This window comes from Thamnophis elegans, chromosome 4, assembly GCF_009769535.1.
Source record: "Thamnophis elegans isolate rThaEle1 chromosome 4, rThaEle1.pri, whole genome shotgun sequence".
Lineage (NCBI taxonomy): Eukaryota > Metazoa > Chordata > Lepidosauria > Squamata > Colubridae > Thamnophis > Thamnophis elegans.
The window spans coordinates 127,034,324-127,048,255 of NC_045544.1; the positions used below are offsets into that span (position 1 = coordinate 127,034,324).

Genomic DNA, 13,932 nt, shown 5'->3' on the forward strand with positions numbered 1-13,932 from the left:
TATTACTTTATACATATCTGAGGTAGAAATGTGAGGTAAATGTTAGCAGGCTGGGTAGTATTTTGAATATCACTATTATTACTACAGGTAGTCCTCGACTTACGACCACAATTGAACCCATTTTTTTGCTGTTAAGAGAATTTTGCCCCATTTTACAACCGTTTTCGCCACACTTGTTAAGTGGATCACTGCGGTTGATAAATTAGTAACGGTTGTTAAGTGAATCTGGCTTCCCTATTGACTTTGCTTGTCAGAAGGTCTCAAAAGGGGATCATGTGACCCCGGAAAACTGCAACCGTCATAAATCTGAGTCAGTTGTCAAGCATCTGAATTTTGATCACATGATTATGGGGATGCTGCAACAGACTTAAGTGTAAAAAAAGAGTCATAAGCCACTTTTTTCAGTGCTGTTGTAACTTTGAATGGTCACTAAATGAACTATTGTAGGTCGAGGATTATCTCTACTAGTACTATTATCACTACAATTACTACTACTACCAGTCCTACTATTATTGTTAGTATTCGTTTTATTATTATTATTATTAAAAATCCTACTCGTCTCCCTAAACCAAATCCAGCAAAAAAGTGAAGATGCTTTAAAATGATGAATGAGGGATGAAAGGTTAAGGTGCCAGAGCAACAGAATGTCTAATCTTTGCTTGTTTTATATAATACTTGAAATTTTGCTACCTGTGTTTTTCTCGATCTATTTTGCTTTATGACTGCTGATTCCTGATCTTTCTTAACTTCCAGGGGTGTGTGTGTTAAAGTTTTCTGCTGTGATTTATATTGAGGCATCTTAAGTTGAATTTGTTTGTGTGTGAAGCATCAAAAATAATAATAATCAAGACAGCGACCACAATTTGCAATTGAAGCCCTGTTCTTTTTTTTTTTTTTTTAATGTGCTTCATGAAATGCACATTAAAAAGGTGGGTCTTTGATACTGTGGTTGTGGCTACAATCTTGAGTTTATTATCCTTCTAACCTCCATCGATATCTATAAAACATCTATGAAAACTGATAGGGACTTTTTAAAAAGGGAGCATTCCAAACTTCACGAAATGAAAAAAAATATATGTGTGTTATCCTCTCCTCCCCCCTCTCCCGACACATGTAATGTAATGAGTTTGTATTTCAATCCTTTTACAGTTTGACAAATACCCTACAAAAGTAGATCCTTTCTACCGTCACAGTGTGAGTTTTTACTATTGAATTAAAATGGTTTTTAATTGTTTTTATTCCATGAGTTTATATCACTGTTCAGTCGCTTGATAGAATATCCAGTTTTATGTCTCATTCCTTCACATCCATTCACTATAAAAAGCATCTGTCCTCGATATTGTCGGCTGCTTTAGTTGTTGCCTCCTTGTCTTTTTCTAAAGAAGTAGCATCTTCTCCTTTTTAAAATTGGCAATATCTTTTTTTTTCTCAGCAAGTCTGTTTTTTTATAATGAGGCTGAGTGTTCAGTGGATTTACAAAGTGCCCTTTATTATTATAATAGGCTCCCTTATAATTGAATTGAATTGAATTGAATTTATTAAATTTCTATGCCGCCCTTTTCCCCGAAGGGGACTCAGGGCGGCTCACAACCCAAATCAAAGGGGAAGGGTACAATAAGGAATAAAAAGACAGACAAAACAATACCATAGTTTAAAAGCACACAACAACCATACTATTCGAGGGGGGCGGGCAAGACTCATTAGCCCCAGGCCTGTCGGAATAGCCAGGTTTTAAGGGCTTTGCGGAAGGCCTGGAGGGTGGTGAGGGTTCGAATCTCCACGGGGAGCTCGTTCCAAAGGGCCGGAGCAGCCACAGAGAAGGCCCTCCTCCGGGTGGTTGCCAGACGGCATTGACCAGCGGATGGAATACGGAGGAGGCCTAATCTGTGGGATCTAATCGGTCTATTGGAGGTGATAACAATAAGACTTAGAATTATATACCGCTCTCTTAGCAGCTGTTGTGGGCTGCCAGCGACCAACAGAGCTGGTAGCAGAGTCGGACAGTTAGGAGGTTGGGGAGGAACGTGGGCCAGTCCTGGAGGCTGGGGAAGGCTCGGACGGGGGCTCGGGTGGGAGGCAGAGGTAGGGTCAAGGCCGTCTGGCAGTTCTCAGCTGCCTTCGGTGCTAGACAGCAGTGAGGCAGAGGAACAGCTGGAGCCTGTTCCCAGAACTCTTGAAAGACTGTTTGCCAGGATTTTGCTGGAGAGGAATTCACTTTAAACTAAAGAAAAGGGGTTTTATTGGGATGAGGAGTCGGCTTCGTGCTTTTGGGAAGACCAACAACTCAATGGAAACACTGGCTATGGGACAAAGGGACATAATTCAGCCTTGGCAAAGTTGTGTAGATTCAAAGGCCAACTAAATTATCCCTAAATTATCATCTTTAGCTTTGGATGCAGTTGTGTTATTCCAGATGGAGCTGGCTTGCAATTTGTCTATTGGACTCACAACTTCTCCTTCTTGTAAATTACAGATGGGATGCCAGTTGCGTCCATTCCTGTGTGAAGTTCCTTATGAGGCTCCTTATGAAAATAAACACCCAATTGAAGCCATAAGGAGACTTTAAGAGAGCCCTTCTCTGGGTAAATGGGACAATTCTCATAGATGTAAGCCAATAGAGAGAGGAAATGTTTTTTCGGGGGAATGGGAAGCGGATGGCCTGTCGTTTGAGAGATTGCAACAGACGATTTAACGATTTCCCGAAGCTCCTGCAGGTGTGCAGTCTGAGCCTTCGAGAAACCTGAGCCCATACTCACGATTGGGAGGGTGCTCCGTTCGCTAACGGCAGGCCCTGGTTGCGAGACCTTGCCAAGTCGGGGACGAGTGAAAGGCTGGCGACACAGGTCATCACGTCACTTCTATCACGTCGCATCACGTCGATCATGTCAATCACGTCGGTCATGTCAATCACGTCGATCACGTCGGTTATGTCAATCACATCGCATCATGTCTCAATCACGTCGGGGTCACCAAATGTGAGGTAAACATCCTCTGCTACCAAATGTGATGTTCCCGTGGGTCGACCATGAGGCCAATGTTGAGAAAAGACAGGAGACAAATTTTCTCGGGATGGAGCGATCCAGATGAGAACCTGAGAGCCCCTTTTATTGAGACAGGACAAAGGCAGGAGGAGCAATAACATGTGATAGAAAACAGCCTGTAACAGTACAATTTCTAATCTACTGCTCAGGAAAGTTCTCTCTATATATGGTCAAATCCTGGGCGTCATTGGTAGGGCACATCTCAGGATGTTATGTTATGCATTATCAGGATGTTATGGAGTTCTAGGAGTTTGTTTTCTCCTGTGTGGTTCAGCGTGACTCTGCATGCCCTAATATGAACTAGGCCATGGAGAACACACACCTGCACAAGGAACTATATTACAACATTCCTGGATCAGGGAGCTTTGTGAACAGTTAATTCCTATCTTGTCACCTCACAGATGGATTATTGTAATTCACTATATATGAGGCTGTCTTTGAAGACCATGGTTTATTTTAATGTACAGGTAGTCCTCAACTTAGAACCACAATTTATGTTGTTAAGTGAGAAATTTGTTACGTGAGTTTTGACCCATTTTATGACTTTTCTCGCCACATTTGTTAAGTGAATCACTGCAGTTCTTAAATTAGTAACACGGCTGTTAAGTGAATCTGGTTTCCCCAATGACTTTGCTTGTCAGAAGGTCGCAAAAGGGGATCGCGTGACTGTGGGACACTGCAACCGTCATAACTGTGAGTCAGTTGTCAAGCATCCAAATGTAAATCACCTGACATGGGGGTGCTACAGTGGTCATAAGTGTGAATAATGGTCATAAGTCACTTTTTTGGTGCCGTTGTAACTTAGAATGGTCACTAAATGAACTGTTGTAAGTCGAGGACTACCTGTATTTATTGTTTGATAAGATCCAGTCAAAACTGGTTGGAATATAATCCTGAAAAAAAACAACAGTAAATATGTGAATAAATCAAAGCAATAAGATTAAAAGGCTGAATCTTTTAAAGAGCACTTTATTTAAATGCATCCTAACTGATGGATTTTACTTAATGACTCAAAGCAGAGAGCTATTATGGTCTAAATTGGTAAGAAAGTTATAATTTGCTTTTTACATTTTGGATTTCAGATCTGTGTGTGTGTGTGTTGTTTTTTAACCAAAGGATACCAATGTAATTAGAAAACCAGTATTGTATTCAAATGTATTTGTTATCTCTGCTGAGAGTGTAGAATTAGGCATAAAAAGCAAGCAAGGAAGCAACCCAAATCAAGAATATAATTTAATCCCGACCATAGGATTATGAAAGTTCATAAAATCATAACAGTTAGAAGACCCCTTTAGACCAACCTACTATTCCCGTGATGGCAAACCTATGGCACATGTGCTGGAAGTGGCACGCAGAGCCACCTCTCTGGGCATGCCAGCCATTGCCCATTGCTCTTCTGGGTTCCAGCACTTGGTTTTAACATGTGTGGGAGCTCCGGAAACCGGGAGAGCAGCTCCTTGCCGCGCATGTGCACACCGGAAAGCTGAGCTTCTGGTGCGTGCATGCGTGTTGGCCAGCTGATCTTCGCGCAGATATGCATGCCAGAAACCGGGACTGGTGCAGATATGCATGCTGGAAACCGGAAACTGAGCTTCCCGGCACGCACATGTGTGGCAGGAAAATGCTCTTCCAGTTTCTGGTGCTCTTGCATGTCCGTGCGGGAAGCTATTCTTCTGGTTTCCGGTGCTCCCCTGCGTGCGTGTGCGCTCCCATTTCAGCACTTGTTGCCGAAAAGGTTTGCCAACTCTGTACTATTATATGAAGGAATCCACTTTTGTTGTATCTCATATGGGAACTGTTTAATGCATCAAGGTTGCAAGTTTTGAATGCTTTTTTTCAAATTCCTGAGAGCAATTATTGATCATCCCATTGGGGATACGTATTCCTATCATTTGCCCTACAAAAGGAGATAATAAAGCTTCACATTCATGTAACACTTTTAATTTACCAGATAGGTAAAGGGCCATATGACCTTATTGATTAATTTCCTGACTGTGTTAAAGAATCTGTGGAGAGTTATACAAATTTCCACGTACAAGCTCCAACATTATGATTAAAAGTTATATAAATCTTATAAATAAATAAAATTAACCAGTTCATAGTAAGGAAGTATAAAAAGGGAGGCTTTTGTACTATGCTGCTGGAGAAGACTCCTGCGAATCCCTTAGACTGCAAGGCAATCAAACCGGTCAGTCCTAGAGGAGATCAACACTGATTGCTCTTTAGAAGGCCAGATCCTGAAGATGAGACTCAAATACTTTGGCCACCTAATGAGAAGGAAAGACTCACTGGAGAAGAGCCTAATGCTGGGAAAGATTGATGGCAAAAGAAGAAGGGGACGACAGAGAATGAGGTGGCAAAATGGAGTTACTGAAGCAGTCGGCGTGAGCTTAAATGGGCTCCAGAGGATGGTAGAGGACCAGAAGGCCTGGAGGAACATTGTCCATGGGGTCATGATGGTTCAGACATGACTTTGCAACTAACAACAACAACATAAAAAGGAAAAGGGAAGGAGAAAGACTCCACCCCAGTATTTGTTGAGAATATATCAGCTGTATGTTGGGAAATATTTCCAGGCATTGGAATTCTTGCAACCTATCTTCCTTTCTTTTTAATTAGGTGAATCCTTTCTAAAAAAGACAATGGAAAAAGGAAATCTCTTCTGGTTTCAGGTGGAGGTCAAGACCCTGAGAATGATTGAGACGTAAAGATTTTAATAAGTGCTCATTGAATGAAACTTTAGAACATCCAAATTAGCAGGAACCACAGAGGACACTCCAAGATAAATGTTGCTTCAGCATTATTTAATTTCAGTGGAGAGCTTTAGAGTTGATACTTGTTGTGCTGTATGCTTTGGAGCAAAAGATGTGAGATGCTCCTTGCTTGATTCCCAAGAATGAATTTGAGATTAGGGGACTGGAGGCTAAAACATATGAAGAATGGTTGCAGGAACTGGGGATGTCTAGTTTAATGAAAAGAAGGACTAGGGGAGACATGATAGCAGTGTTCCAATATCTCAGGGGCTGCCACAAAGAAGAGGGAGTCAAACTATTCTCCAAAGTACCTGAAGATGGAACAAGAAGCAATGAGTGGAAACTAATCAAGGAGAGAAGCAACTTTGAACTAAGGAGAGATTTCCTGACAGTTAGAACAATTAATCAATGGAACAGCTTGACTCCAGAAATTGTGAATGCTCCAACACTGGACATTTTAAAGAAGATGTTGGATAACCATTTGTCTGAAGTGGTGTAGGGTTTCCTGCCTAAGCAAGGGGGTGGACTAGAAGACCTCCAAGATTCCTTCTGTTATTCTATTCTATGTTGGGATGTAGCCAAGATGGAGTATGAGGAATGGCATTGTCATTGTCATAATGGTTAACAGCCAATGGCCAATAACATTGCTCTTGTCCCTCCGTCTTTTGAACGGCACATTATACAGAAAATTAAATGTTACAGTCACTGGAGTCTTTAAAGATGCTCATTTTAGGCATTAAAAAGTGATTTCAGCCCCAGACCCTTGACTGTCTAATGACTTCTTAAAGCTTTCGGGTTTCAATATCAGCTAATCTTGGAAATGTTTTCTGCATCATTGGACATCCATGCTAAAGTGAACTGCATTAAAACAGCACTGAGCTATCAAGAGGAAGAGAGATGGGGCAGCCAGGTAGCCGCATTCACAACTTAAATTAGTATGTTTTCCTAATGAAGTTAACTATAAAAGGGGTTGAGGATTTTGGAGGATATGGGGAATAAGAGTGCCCTGCTTTTTGAGTTTTGGGGTTTAGAAGGCATGGCAGTTTCTCTGTCCCTTGACTTTGCATTGGAAGTTTCCAAAAGAACATTATTTTCTTGTTATAGCTGTATTATGTAGGCTTGGTGGCATTTCATTGTTTCTTGGGTTCAGTTCCCTGGTCTGTAAAATAGGAGAGATGGTGATCCTATCTTTCATACCAGCATGCAATGAAATGTGTTAATGTTTCCACCGAATTAAAAGTTTTGCTTGGCTAGGAATTTAATAGTGACCACGTTCTTATTTACTTTTCCTGCTTCTTTTCAATTACCAACATATTGGCAATCCACACCAGCTCACGCAGCATTGCAGTTATATTTGAGCTAAATGCAAAGTATAAAGGAACAAGCTTTAATGAACTCGACTCCTCTCAAAATTGTGCTTTTTAATGACACACTCTTTCCGTTTGTAAATGGGGAAGAGGAACTCATCAGTTAGAGTCGGTATAGAATCATTATGATGATGATGATGATGATGATGATGATGATGATGATGATGATGATGATGATGATGATATCCATTCCATTCAATTGTATCTGACTCTTGGCGATTCTAAGGGCCAGCTCTCCATATCTTCCAATCCTGCACTACTTTTTTGAGCTGTTTGGTGTTTTGTCAGGTGTCAGCTATGATAGTGTCCAGCCACCATGTTCTTTGGCGGCCTGGCTTCCTTTTACTGCTAACTTTTCCCAATGTAATTGCTTCCACCAGTGAATTCCCCCGCATGACATGGCCAAAATAAATGAGACACAGTTTTGTGATTTTGCCTTACAGTGATAGGTATGGTGTTATGAGTGCCACTGCTTGCTTATTGTGACCGAGGCTTCCCAAGAGCATGCAGCAAACTCCTTGTACTGACAGAAAACCCTTTTATTAATTTACTGTGAATTCTGCTCATTCACATCCTGCCAACTCTTCTAAGGGAGGATTTACAGTCACAAACCTTATCTGGCTTGGAAAGCTGCCAGGCCAATATCTGCAAAACTTGGCAAGGTGTCTCAGAAGGTTACGAACCAATTAAGCAAACTAATTGTCTCCTGCAAACTCCACTCCCCTTTTGCTCCTCTTTTATTTCCTCTGAGAGGGCTATTCAGTGTCCACCTGTGACCTTATTCCCAAATTGACCCCTGTTCTTCAGTTATTCCCTTCACCGGGTAACTCTGTGCATGTGGACAGTGGGACGAGGCTCCAGCTGTTCATCTGCCTCACCGATGTCTGACTCTGAAGGCAGTTGATAACTGGCACACGCCCCTGGCCCCCTCTCTGCCTCCGATGCAGAGCCCTCATCAGAGCCTTCTCCAGACTCCAGGACTGGCCCATGTTCCTCCCCAATGTCCTCACTGTCTGAATCTGCTGCCAGCTCCACCACAACAGTTGGTCCCCTTTTTTTGTCCAAGGAATGATTCTTTTATCTAGGGCAGTGATGGCAAACCTATGGCACACGTGCCAGAGGTGGCACGCGGAGCCATTTCTTAGGGCACGCAAGGCATTGCCTTGTCAGCTCCAGCGTACATGCCCTCACTGGCCAGCTGATTTCAGCCTTCATTTTCAGCCATTTTTCGCCCTTCAGAGGCTTCTCTTGAAGCCTCTGGAGGGCAAAAAACAACCCAATGTGCAAACCAGAGATTTGGGAACGGACTTCAAGGTTGCCCGTAGGGCCATTTTTCTTCCTCCAGAGGCTTCAGAGAACCCTCCTGAAGTCTCCGGAGGGAGAAAAGCAGCCCTACGGGGAACCTGGAATTCTGTCCCCAAGCCTCCAGTTTGTGCGTTGGGCTGTTTTGTGACCTTCAAAGGCTTCAGGAGGCTTCCCCGAAGTCTTGAGAGGGTGAAAAACAGCCCTATGGGCAACCCGGAAGTCGGAAAACGGGCCAGGGGAAGCCGTTTTCGCTCTCTCCAGGCTCCTAGAAAGTCTCTGGAGCCTGGGGAGGGTGGAAAATGAGTCCACCATGCCATCGCGAGGCAAAAGCAGGCCGGGGGGGGGGGGTGTTGCATGTGCACATTTGCAAATAAAAAGGTCTGACCATGGGCAAAACCTTAAGAAATGAGAAAAAAATTGCACTGAAAATTGTTCTGCAGAACCGAAAAATAAGATGGCGGCCCCGTAGGAGAACCAGTTCAGGGGCATGGCAGGCATGGGTCGCTGCTGGTTCCAGCGACCCAGGCCGCCAAGTTACTACCTATTCGGCCGAACCATTCCAAACCGGTAGGAACCCATCTCTATCTTCATTCCAAAGCACTTGAAAGTAGGACATAGAGAAATTAATCAAGGAGAGAGGCAACCTAGAAGTAAGGAGATATTTCCTGACAGTGAGAACAATTAATCAGTGGAACAACTTTCCTCCAGAATTTGTGAATGCTCTAACACTGGAAGTTTTTAAGAAGAGATGAACAGTCACTTTTTTGGAATAGTATAGCAGAGTCTCCTGCAATGCAGGGGGTTGGACTAGAAGACCTCCAAGTTCTCTTCCAACTCTATGATTCTGTTAGTCTCTTCTGTTATTCATCTCTCTATTTATACAAAACTTCCAAGTTACCTAGATAGGATTGCAAGTGATGGTAATACATTTCCCAACTGTGTCTTTTCCAGACAATTAAGTAATTATTAAATTAAAGGCATGGAAGAGAAACTGGGATATTATTTCTTTGTACGTTCAGTGTGATAATATAGTACTATATTACACCAATAATGTTAAAACGCTATATACTTTTCATTTTTACATATAATGAATGAATTCTGTGCTCTTAATTGCATTTTAATGGTGGGAGAAGTGGGAACAGGAATCCTGGAACTCATAACAATTTCTTCCCCATCTTCAATTAAACAGCAATTTTTGCCAAGCCTCATATCATAAATGGCAGAGTATTCCCCCCTCCCTTCCTTTTCCAATATATAGAAAACGGGGGGAAGAGGCTGTTTTCTAAACTGCTTTTAAGTTCATAAGCAACTGTGCTTTGCTCAGTGGCAAAATGATATTTTGGATAAAGATGGTCTCGGGTTCAGTTTTCTGACTCTCCAAGTATAGATGGGAAATCCTGAAAACTGTGAATGCTCCAACAGTGGGTTTTTTAAAGAAGAGATTGGACAATGAGTCATCTGAAATGGTGTAGGGCTTCCTGCCTAAGCAGGGGGTTGGACTAGAAGACCTCCAAGGTCCCTTCCTACTCTGTTATTCTGTTACTGTGGGTGGTTATCTTAGACAACAGGGGTGTGCAAAATTTGTCAGTTATGGACCAGAATGATCCATTCCTCTCCAGACCTATCCAGAGATAAATCTCTTACTAGTCTCATTTTGTTCTGGTGATAATTGGTGGCTTCCAGAAGCAAACCCTCTAAAACAGAAGTGGTTTGAGAAATTGTGATATTTTGTTGATATTTTGGTTTTACATGTGATATTTTGGATAAAAGAGACTGTTGGGAGCTGGGTCCTCTTGTCATACCATCTTGAATTCAGATGATTGACATCTCATTTTGGGCCTGGATCCTTAACATGGGTTTTCTGAGTTTATAAAATCATTTGTCTTTGGAAATACAGTTCATCCTAGGCAGATAAAAATGCAGAAGGAGGTCAAAAGTGTTTGTAGTGGTGAAGAGAAGGACCAGGGGAGACATACTAGCAGTGTTACAATATTTGAGGGGCTGCCACAGAGAGGAGGGGGTCAAGCTATTTTCCAAGGCACTTGAAGGCCAGACAAGGAATAATGGGTGGAAACTGATCAAGGAGAGATTCAACCTGGAAATAAGGAGAAATTTTCTGACAGTGAGAGCAATTAAACAGCAATAAAATGCCTTCAGAAGTCATGGGAGCTTCATCATTGGAAGCTTTCAAGAAGAGACTGGATTGCCATTTGTCAGAAATGATGTAGGGTCTCCTGCTTGGGCGGGGGGGATTGGACTAGATGACCTACAAGGTCCCTTCCAACTCTGTTAATCTGTTAAATCTGTTAAATAAGAACAGTTGAATTCCCCCTTCTCTCCCCTGGAAGGCGGGACTAGATACTTTGCATTGGCGGGCTATAACTGGCCCGCAGGCCGTCATTTGAGGATCGGTGAATTATGTTGAATTGTATTGTACTTACCAAGTATCAGCAATCATTGAGAAGCTGCCTGTAAGTTCAATGACAAGACTTTTGGAGCTAGGACTGAAACTCGCATGCCATGATTTCAGCGCTGTATCTAATGCAATTGACAAGGAGGTCATCTTTCTGCACTAGCTCCTTCCCCGTGCTCACACATTTTCCATAATGCGGAGATAATTTTTATATCTACTGTAGTTCTGCCTCGTGATGCATTCGCTCAACCACACTCTTCCTTCCATATCAATCATCTCTCGTCTAGCGTGCCACCAGTGTGTTGAGTAACCTTTTGCTGTCTTTGTTGTTCATTTCTTTGTGGGCTTATCATTTCCTCCTTCACTTAGTACTCGACAGATTAATAAGCATCAGTGGTCCTTCATGGGGATACATAGTTCACCGCCTCATTCGTGCTTGCATCTGTTTTGCTCTCTTGTCAATTGAAACTGCAAGACTTGTGTATGTAAAAAAAAAAAAAAAGGAGCGGGGGGGAATAAAATCAGTAATACTGATCTCTTTCTGCCACACAGTTATTCCACTCCTATCCTCCTGCTGTGTCTGGGATCCCTCCTATGATCCCTCCAACTGGTCCTTTCGGCTCGCTGCAAGGAGCGTTTCAACCCAAGGTAAACCTAGATTGCATAGTGTGAACTTAATCGCTTAGGCGAATCTATTCTTGTTGGCAGGGGAGTGGGTAGCTCTTTCTTTTTGGTCTCTGGCAATGCCAGATAGGTGACGACGGTGGTCTTTTTCATGGACTTGAAGATGGCTGCAGCAGACTCTGATTGAGGCAACTTACAAGTTGACATACAGACACAAAAGCCCCTGGCTTTTACAGAATATGGCCTGCCTCTATCTGTCTTGGAGCAACTGCTTGGTAGTTACTGCAGTAACCTCCACCACAGTGAAGTTTGCTCAGTGTGAACAGCAGCCCCACTAACAGTGATTCAGACTGCTTAAATATGTAGATTATGGCTCATTAGCAGAGGCCTTCGTATGTATGCTAATCAGTCTGTTAAGAATCCATTTGAGTTAAATCATCCATAGCATTGTAAATGGGTTGTTTTCTGAATATATATATATATATATATATATATATATATATATATATATATATATATATATATATATATATATATATATACTTAAAGTCACAACCCCTGGTATGCCCAAGTGTGGGAGGAAGGTCACACTTCCACTCTCTGTCATTAGGCTCGTCACAAGAGTCCATCCAGACAGAAACCCAATATTTTTACTGTTGCCTTTGTTATATTTGTGTTTTTTTTAATTTGTGCTGATATTTATTTATTTATTTATTTATTTATCAGCACAAATAAAAAACATATATACATACATATATATATATATATATATATATATATATATATATATATATATATATATATATATATATATATATATATATATATATATATATATATTTTAAGGAAAAAAGAGGCTTTTCTCTTGATTTCAGAATCCCTTGCTCTTACGGAAGAACTGTCTTGCAGTCTGTGATTTAGAGGGGAAATACATATGTCCATGGGTTGAAATCATATGCTGTGGTTAGAAATAGGGCAGGAAAAATGGAGAAAGATCAGCTTTTAAATCATCATTCAGACTCTGAAATTCCTTCACTTCAGTCTATTTAAAATGTAGAATCTCTCTCTCTCTCTCTTTCTTTCTTTCTCTCTCTCTCTCTCTCTCTCTCTCTCTCTCTTAAATTTATTGGCTGCCCATCTTACCACAGGTAACTCGGGGTGGCTTACAATCATGAATAGAATAGAGCAGAACAGAATAGAATTAGAGAGTTGGAAGGGACCTTGGAGATCTTCTAGTCCAACCCCCTGCTTAGACAGGAAACCCTACAGCACTTCAGAAAAATGGTTATATATTTATTGTTTATATAATATAACCATTATATTAAACAATGGTTATATTAACCATAGTATGTATATAATATATACACTAAATATAATCATTAAATATAGTGTATATATTATATACACATTACAGTGTATATTATATACCGTATTTTAAGGAGTATAAGACGCACCAGAGTATAAGATGCACCAAGATTTTGAAGAGGCAATTAAAAAAACTTTTTTTTGCACTTTGCAGACCTCCCAAAAATGGGCCTATTTTTTGGCAAAAAAAGGGGGCATGCATAACCTTTAGGAGGCTTATATAGTGCTTCTGGGGGCGGGGGGGGGGCAAGCAAAAAACGGCTCATTTTTAGGTCATTTTTGCCCTCCCCAGCCCCCAAGAGCACTCCGGAAGCTCCTAAAGGCTATGCACAGCCATTTTTGCAAAGGGAGTGGGGTTTTGGGAGGGCCAAAAATGCTGCGTTCAGTGTAGATTTTCACCCTCTTTTTTGAGGGAAAAAGGTGCGTCTCATACTCCAAAAAATATGGTATATACTAAAACATACATAGGTTAAAACAGGCCACATCTTTCAAAACTTCATCATTGTTCTCAGATGGATGGAAAAACAGGGCAGATCAGATGACCTCACTGAAGTAATATGTGGTTCAATCCTGAGCTTCACAGAAATGTGGGAATAGGAAGGAAAAGAGGAGATGCCATCATTGAAGCAACGTGTGGTTTAATCCTCAGTTTCACAGAAATGTGACCGTTGGAAGAAATGTCCATCTGGGTTCAGTTCCAAGTGTGGAGAAAGAAAGTGGAAACATGGTGGCTGTTTGGAAAGATAGTTTTAAAGGTGGACAGGATCAGGTGACTTGAAGATGTTGGGTGAAGAAGAAGAAAAAGGGAAGAGATGCTGAGAGTGCCTAGGTTTTATACCCTCTCTGGGCTTTTGAATTTGAGCTTGTATTCTGATTGGCTGTCAGACTCCCATGGGGCCATGCAGGGGCAACTGCAGGCTGTCCTGAGTCCCAGGCTTGGTTGAGCCTTGTTGGGTGATGTAATCTTCCCAGGTGCCATATGGTGAGATGGGTAGAGGGCTAATCCTATCATGTCCTGAGGGCCATGTCTTAACCCCATCACCCTAGAGCTGAAGGGGGGAGGG

The 13,932-nt window shown here is 41.7% G+C and overlaps 1 protein-coding gene across 1 annotated transcript in view; it reads left to right on the plus strand.

Annotated features, from left to right (window-relative positions):
• The window catches only part of LOC116508492 (autism susceptibility gene 2 protein-like), a 45,708-nt gene that overhangs the window by 4,074 nt on the left and 27,702 nt on the right, over positions 1 to 13,932 (plus strand). Inside the window, exon 3 of the mRNA XM_032217137.1 lies at positions 11,432 to 11,527. Within this exon, the coding sequence (XP_032073028.1) occupies positions 11,432 to 11,527 (96 nt within the window). The remainder of the gene's footprint in view (positions 1 to 11,431; positions 11,528 to 13,932) is intronic.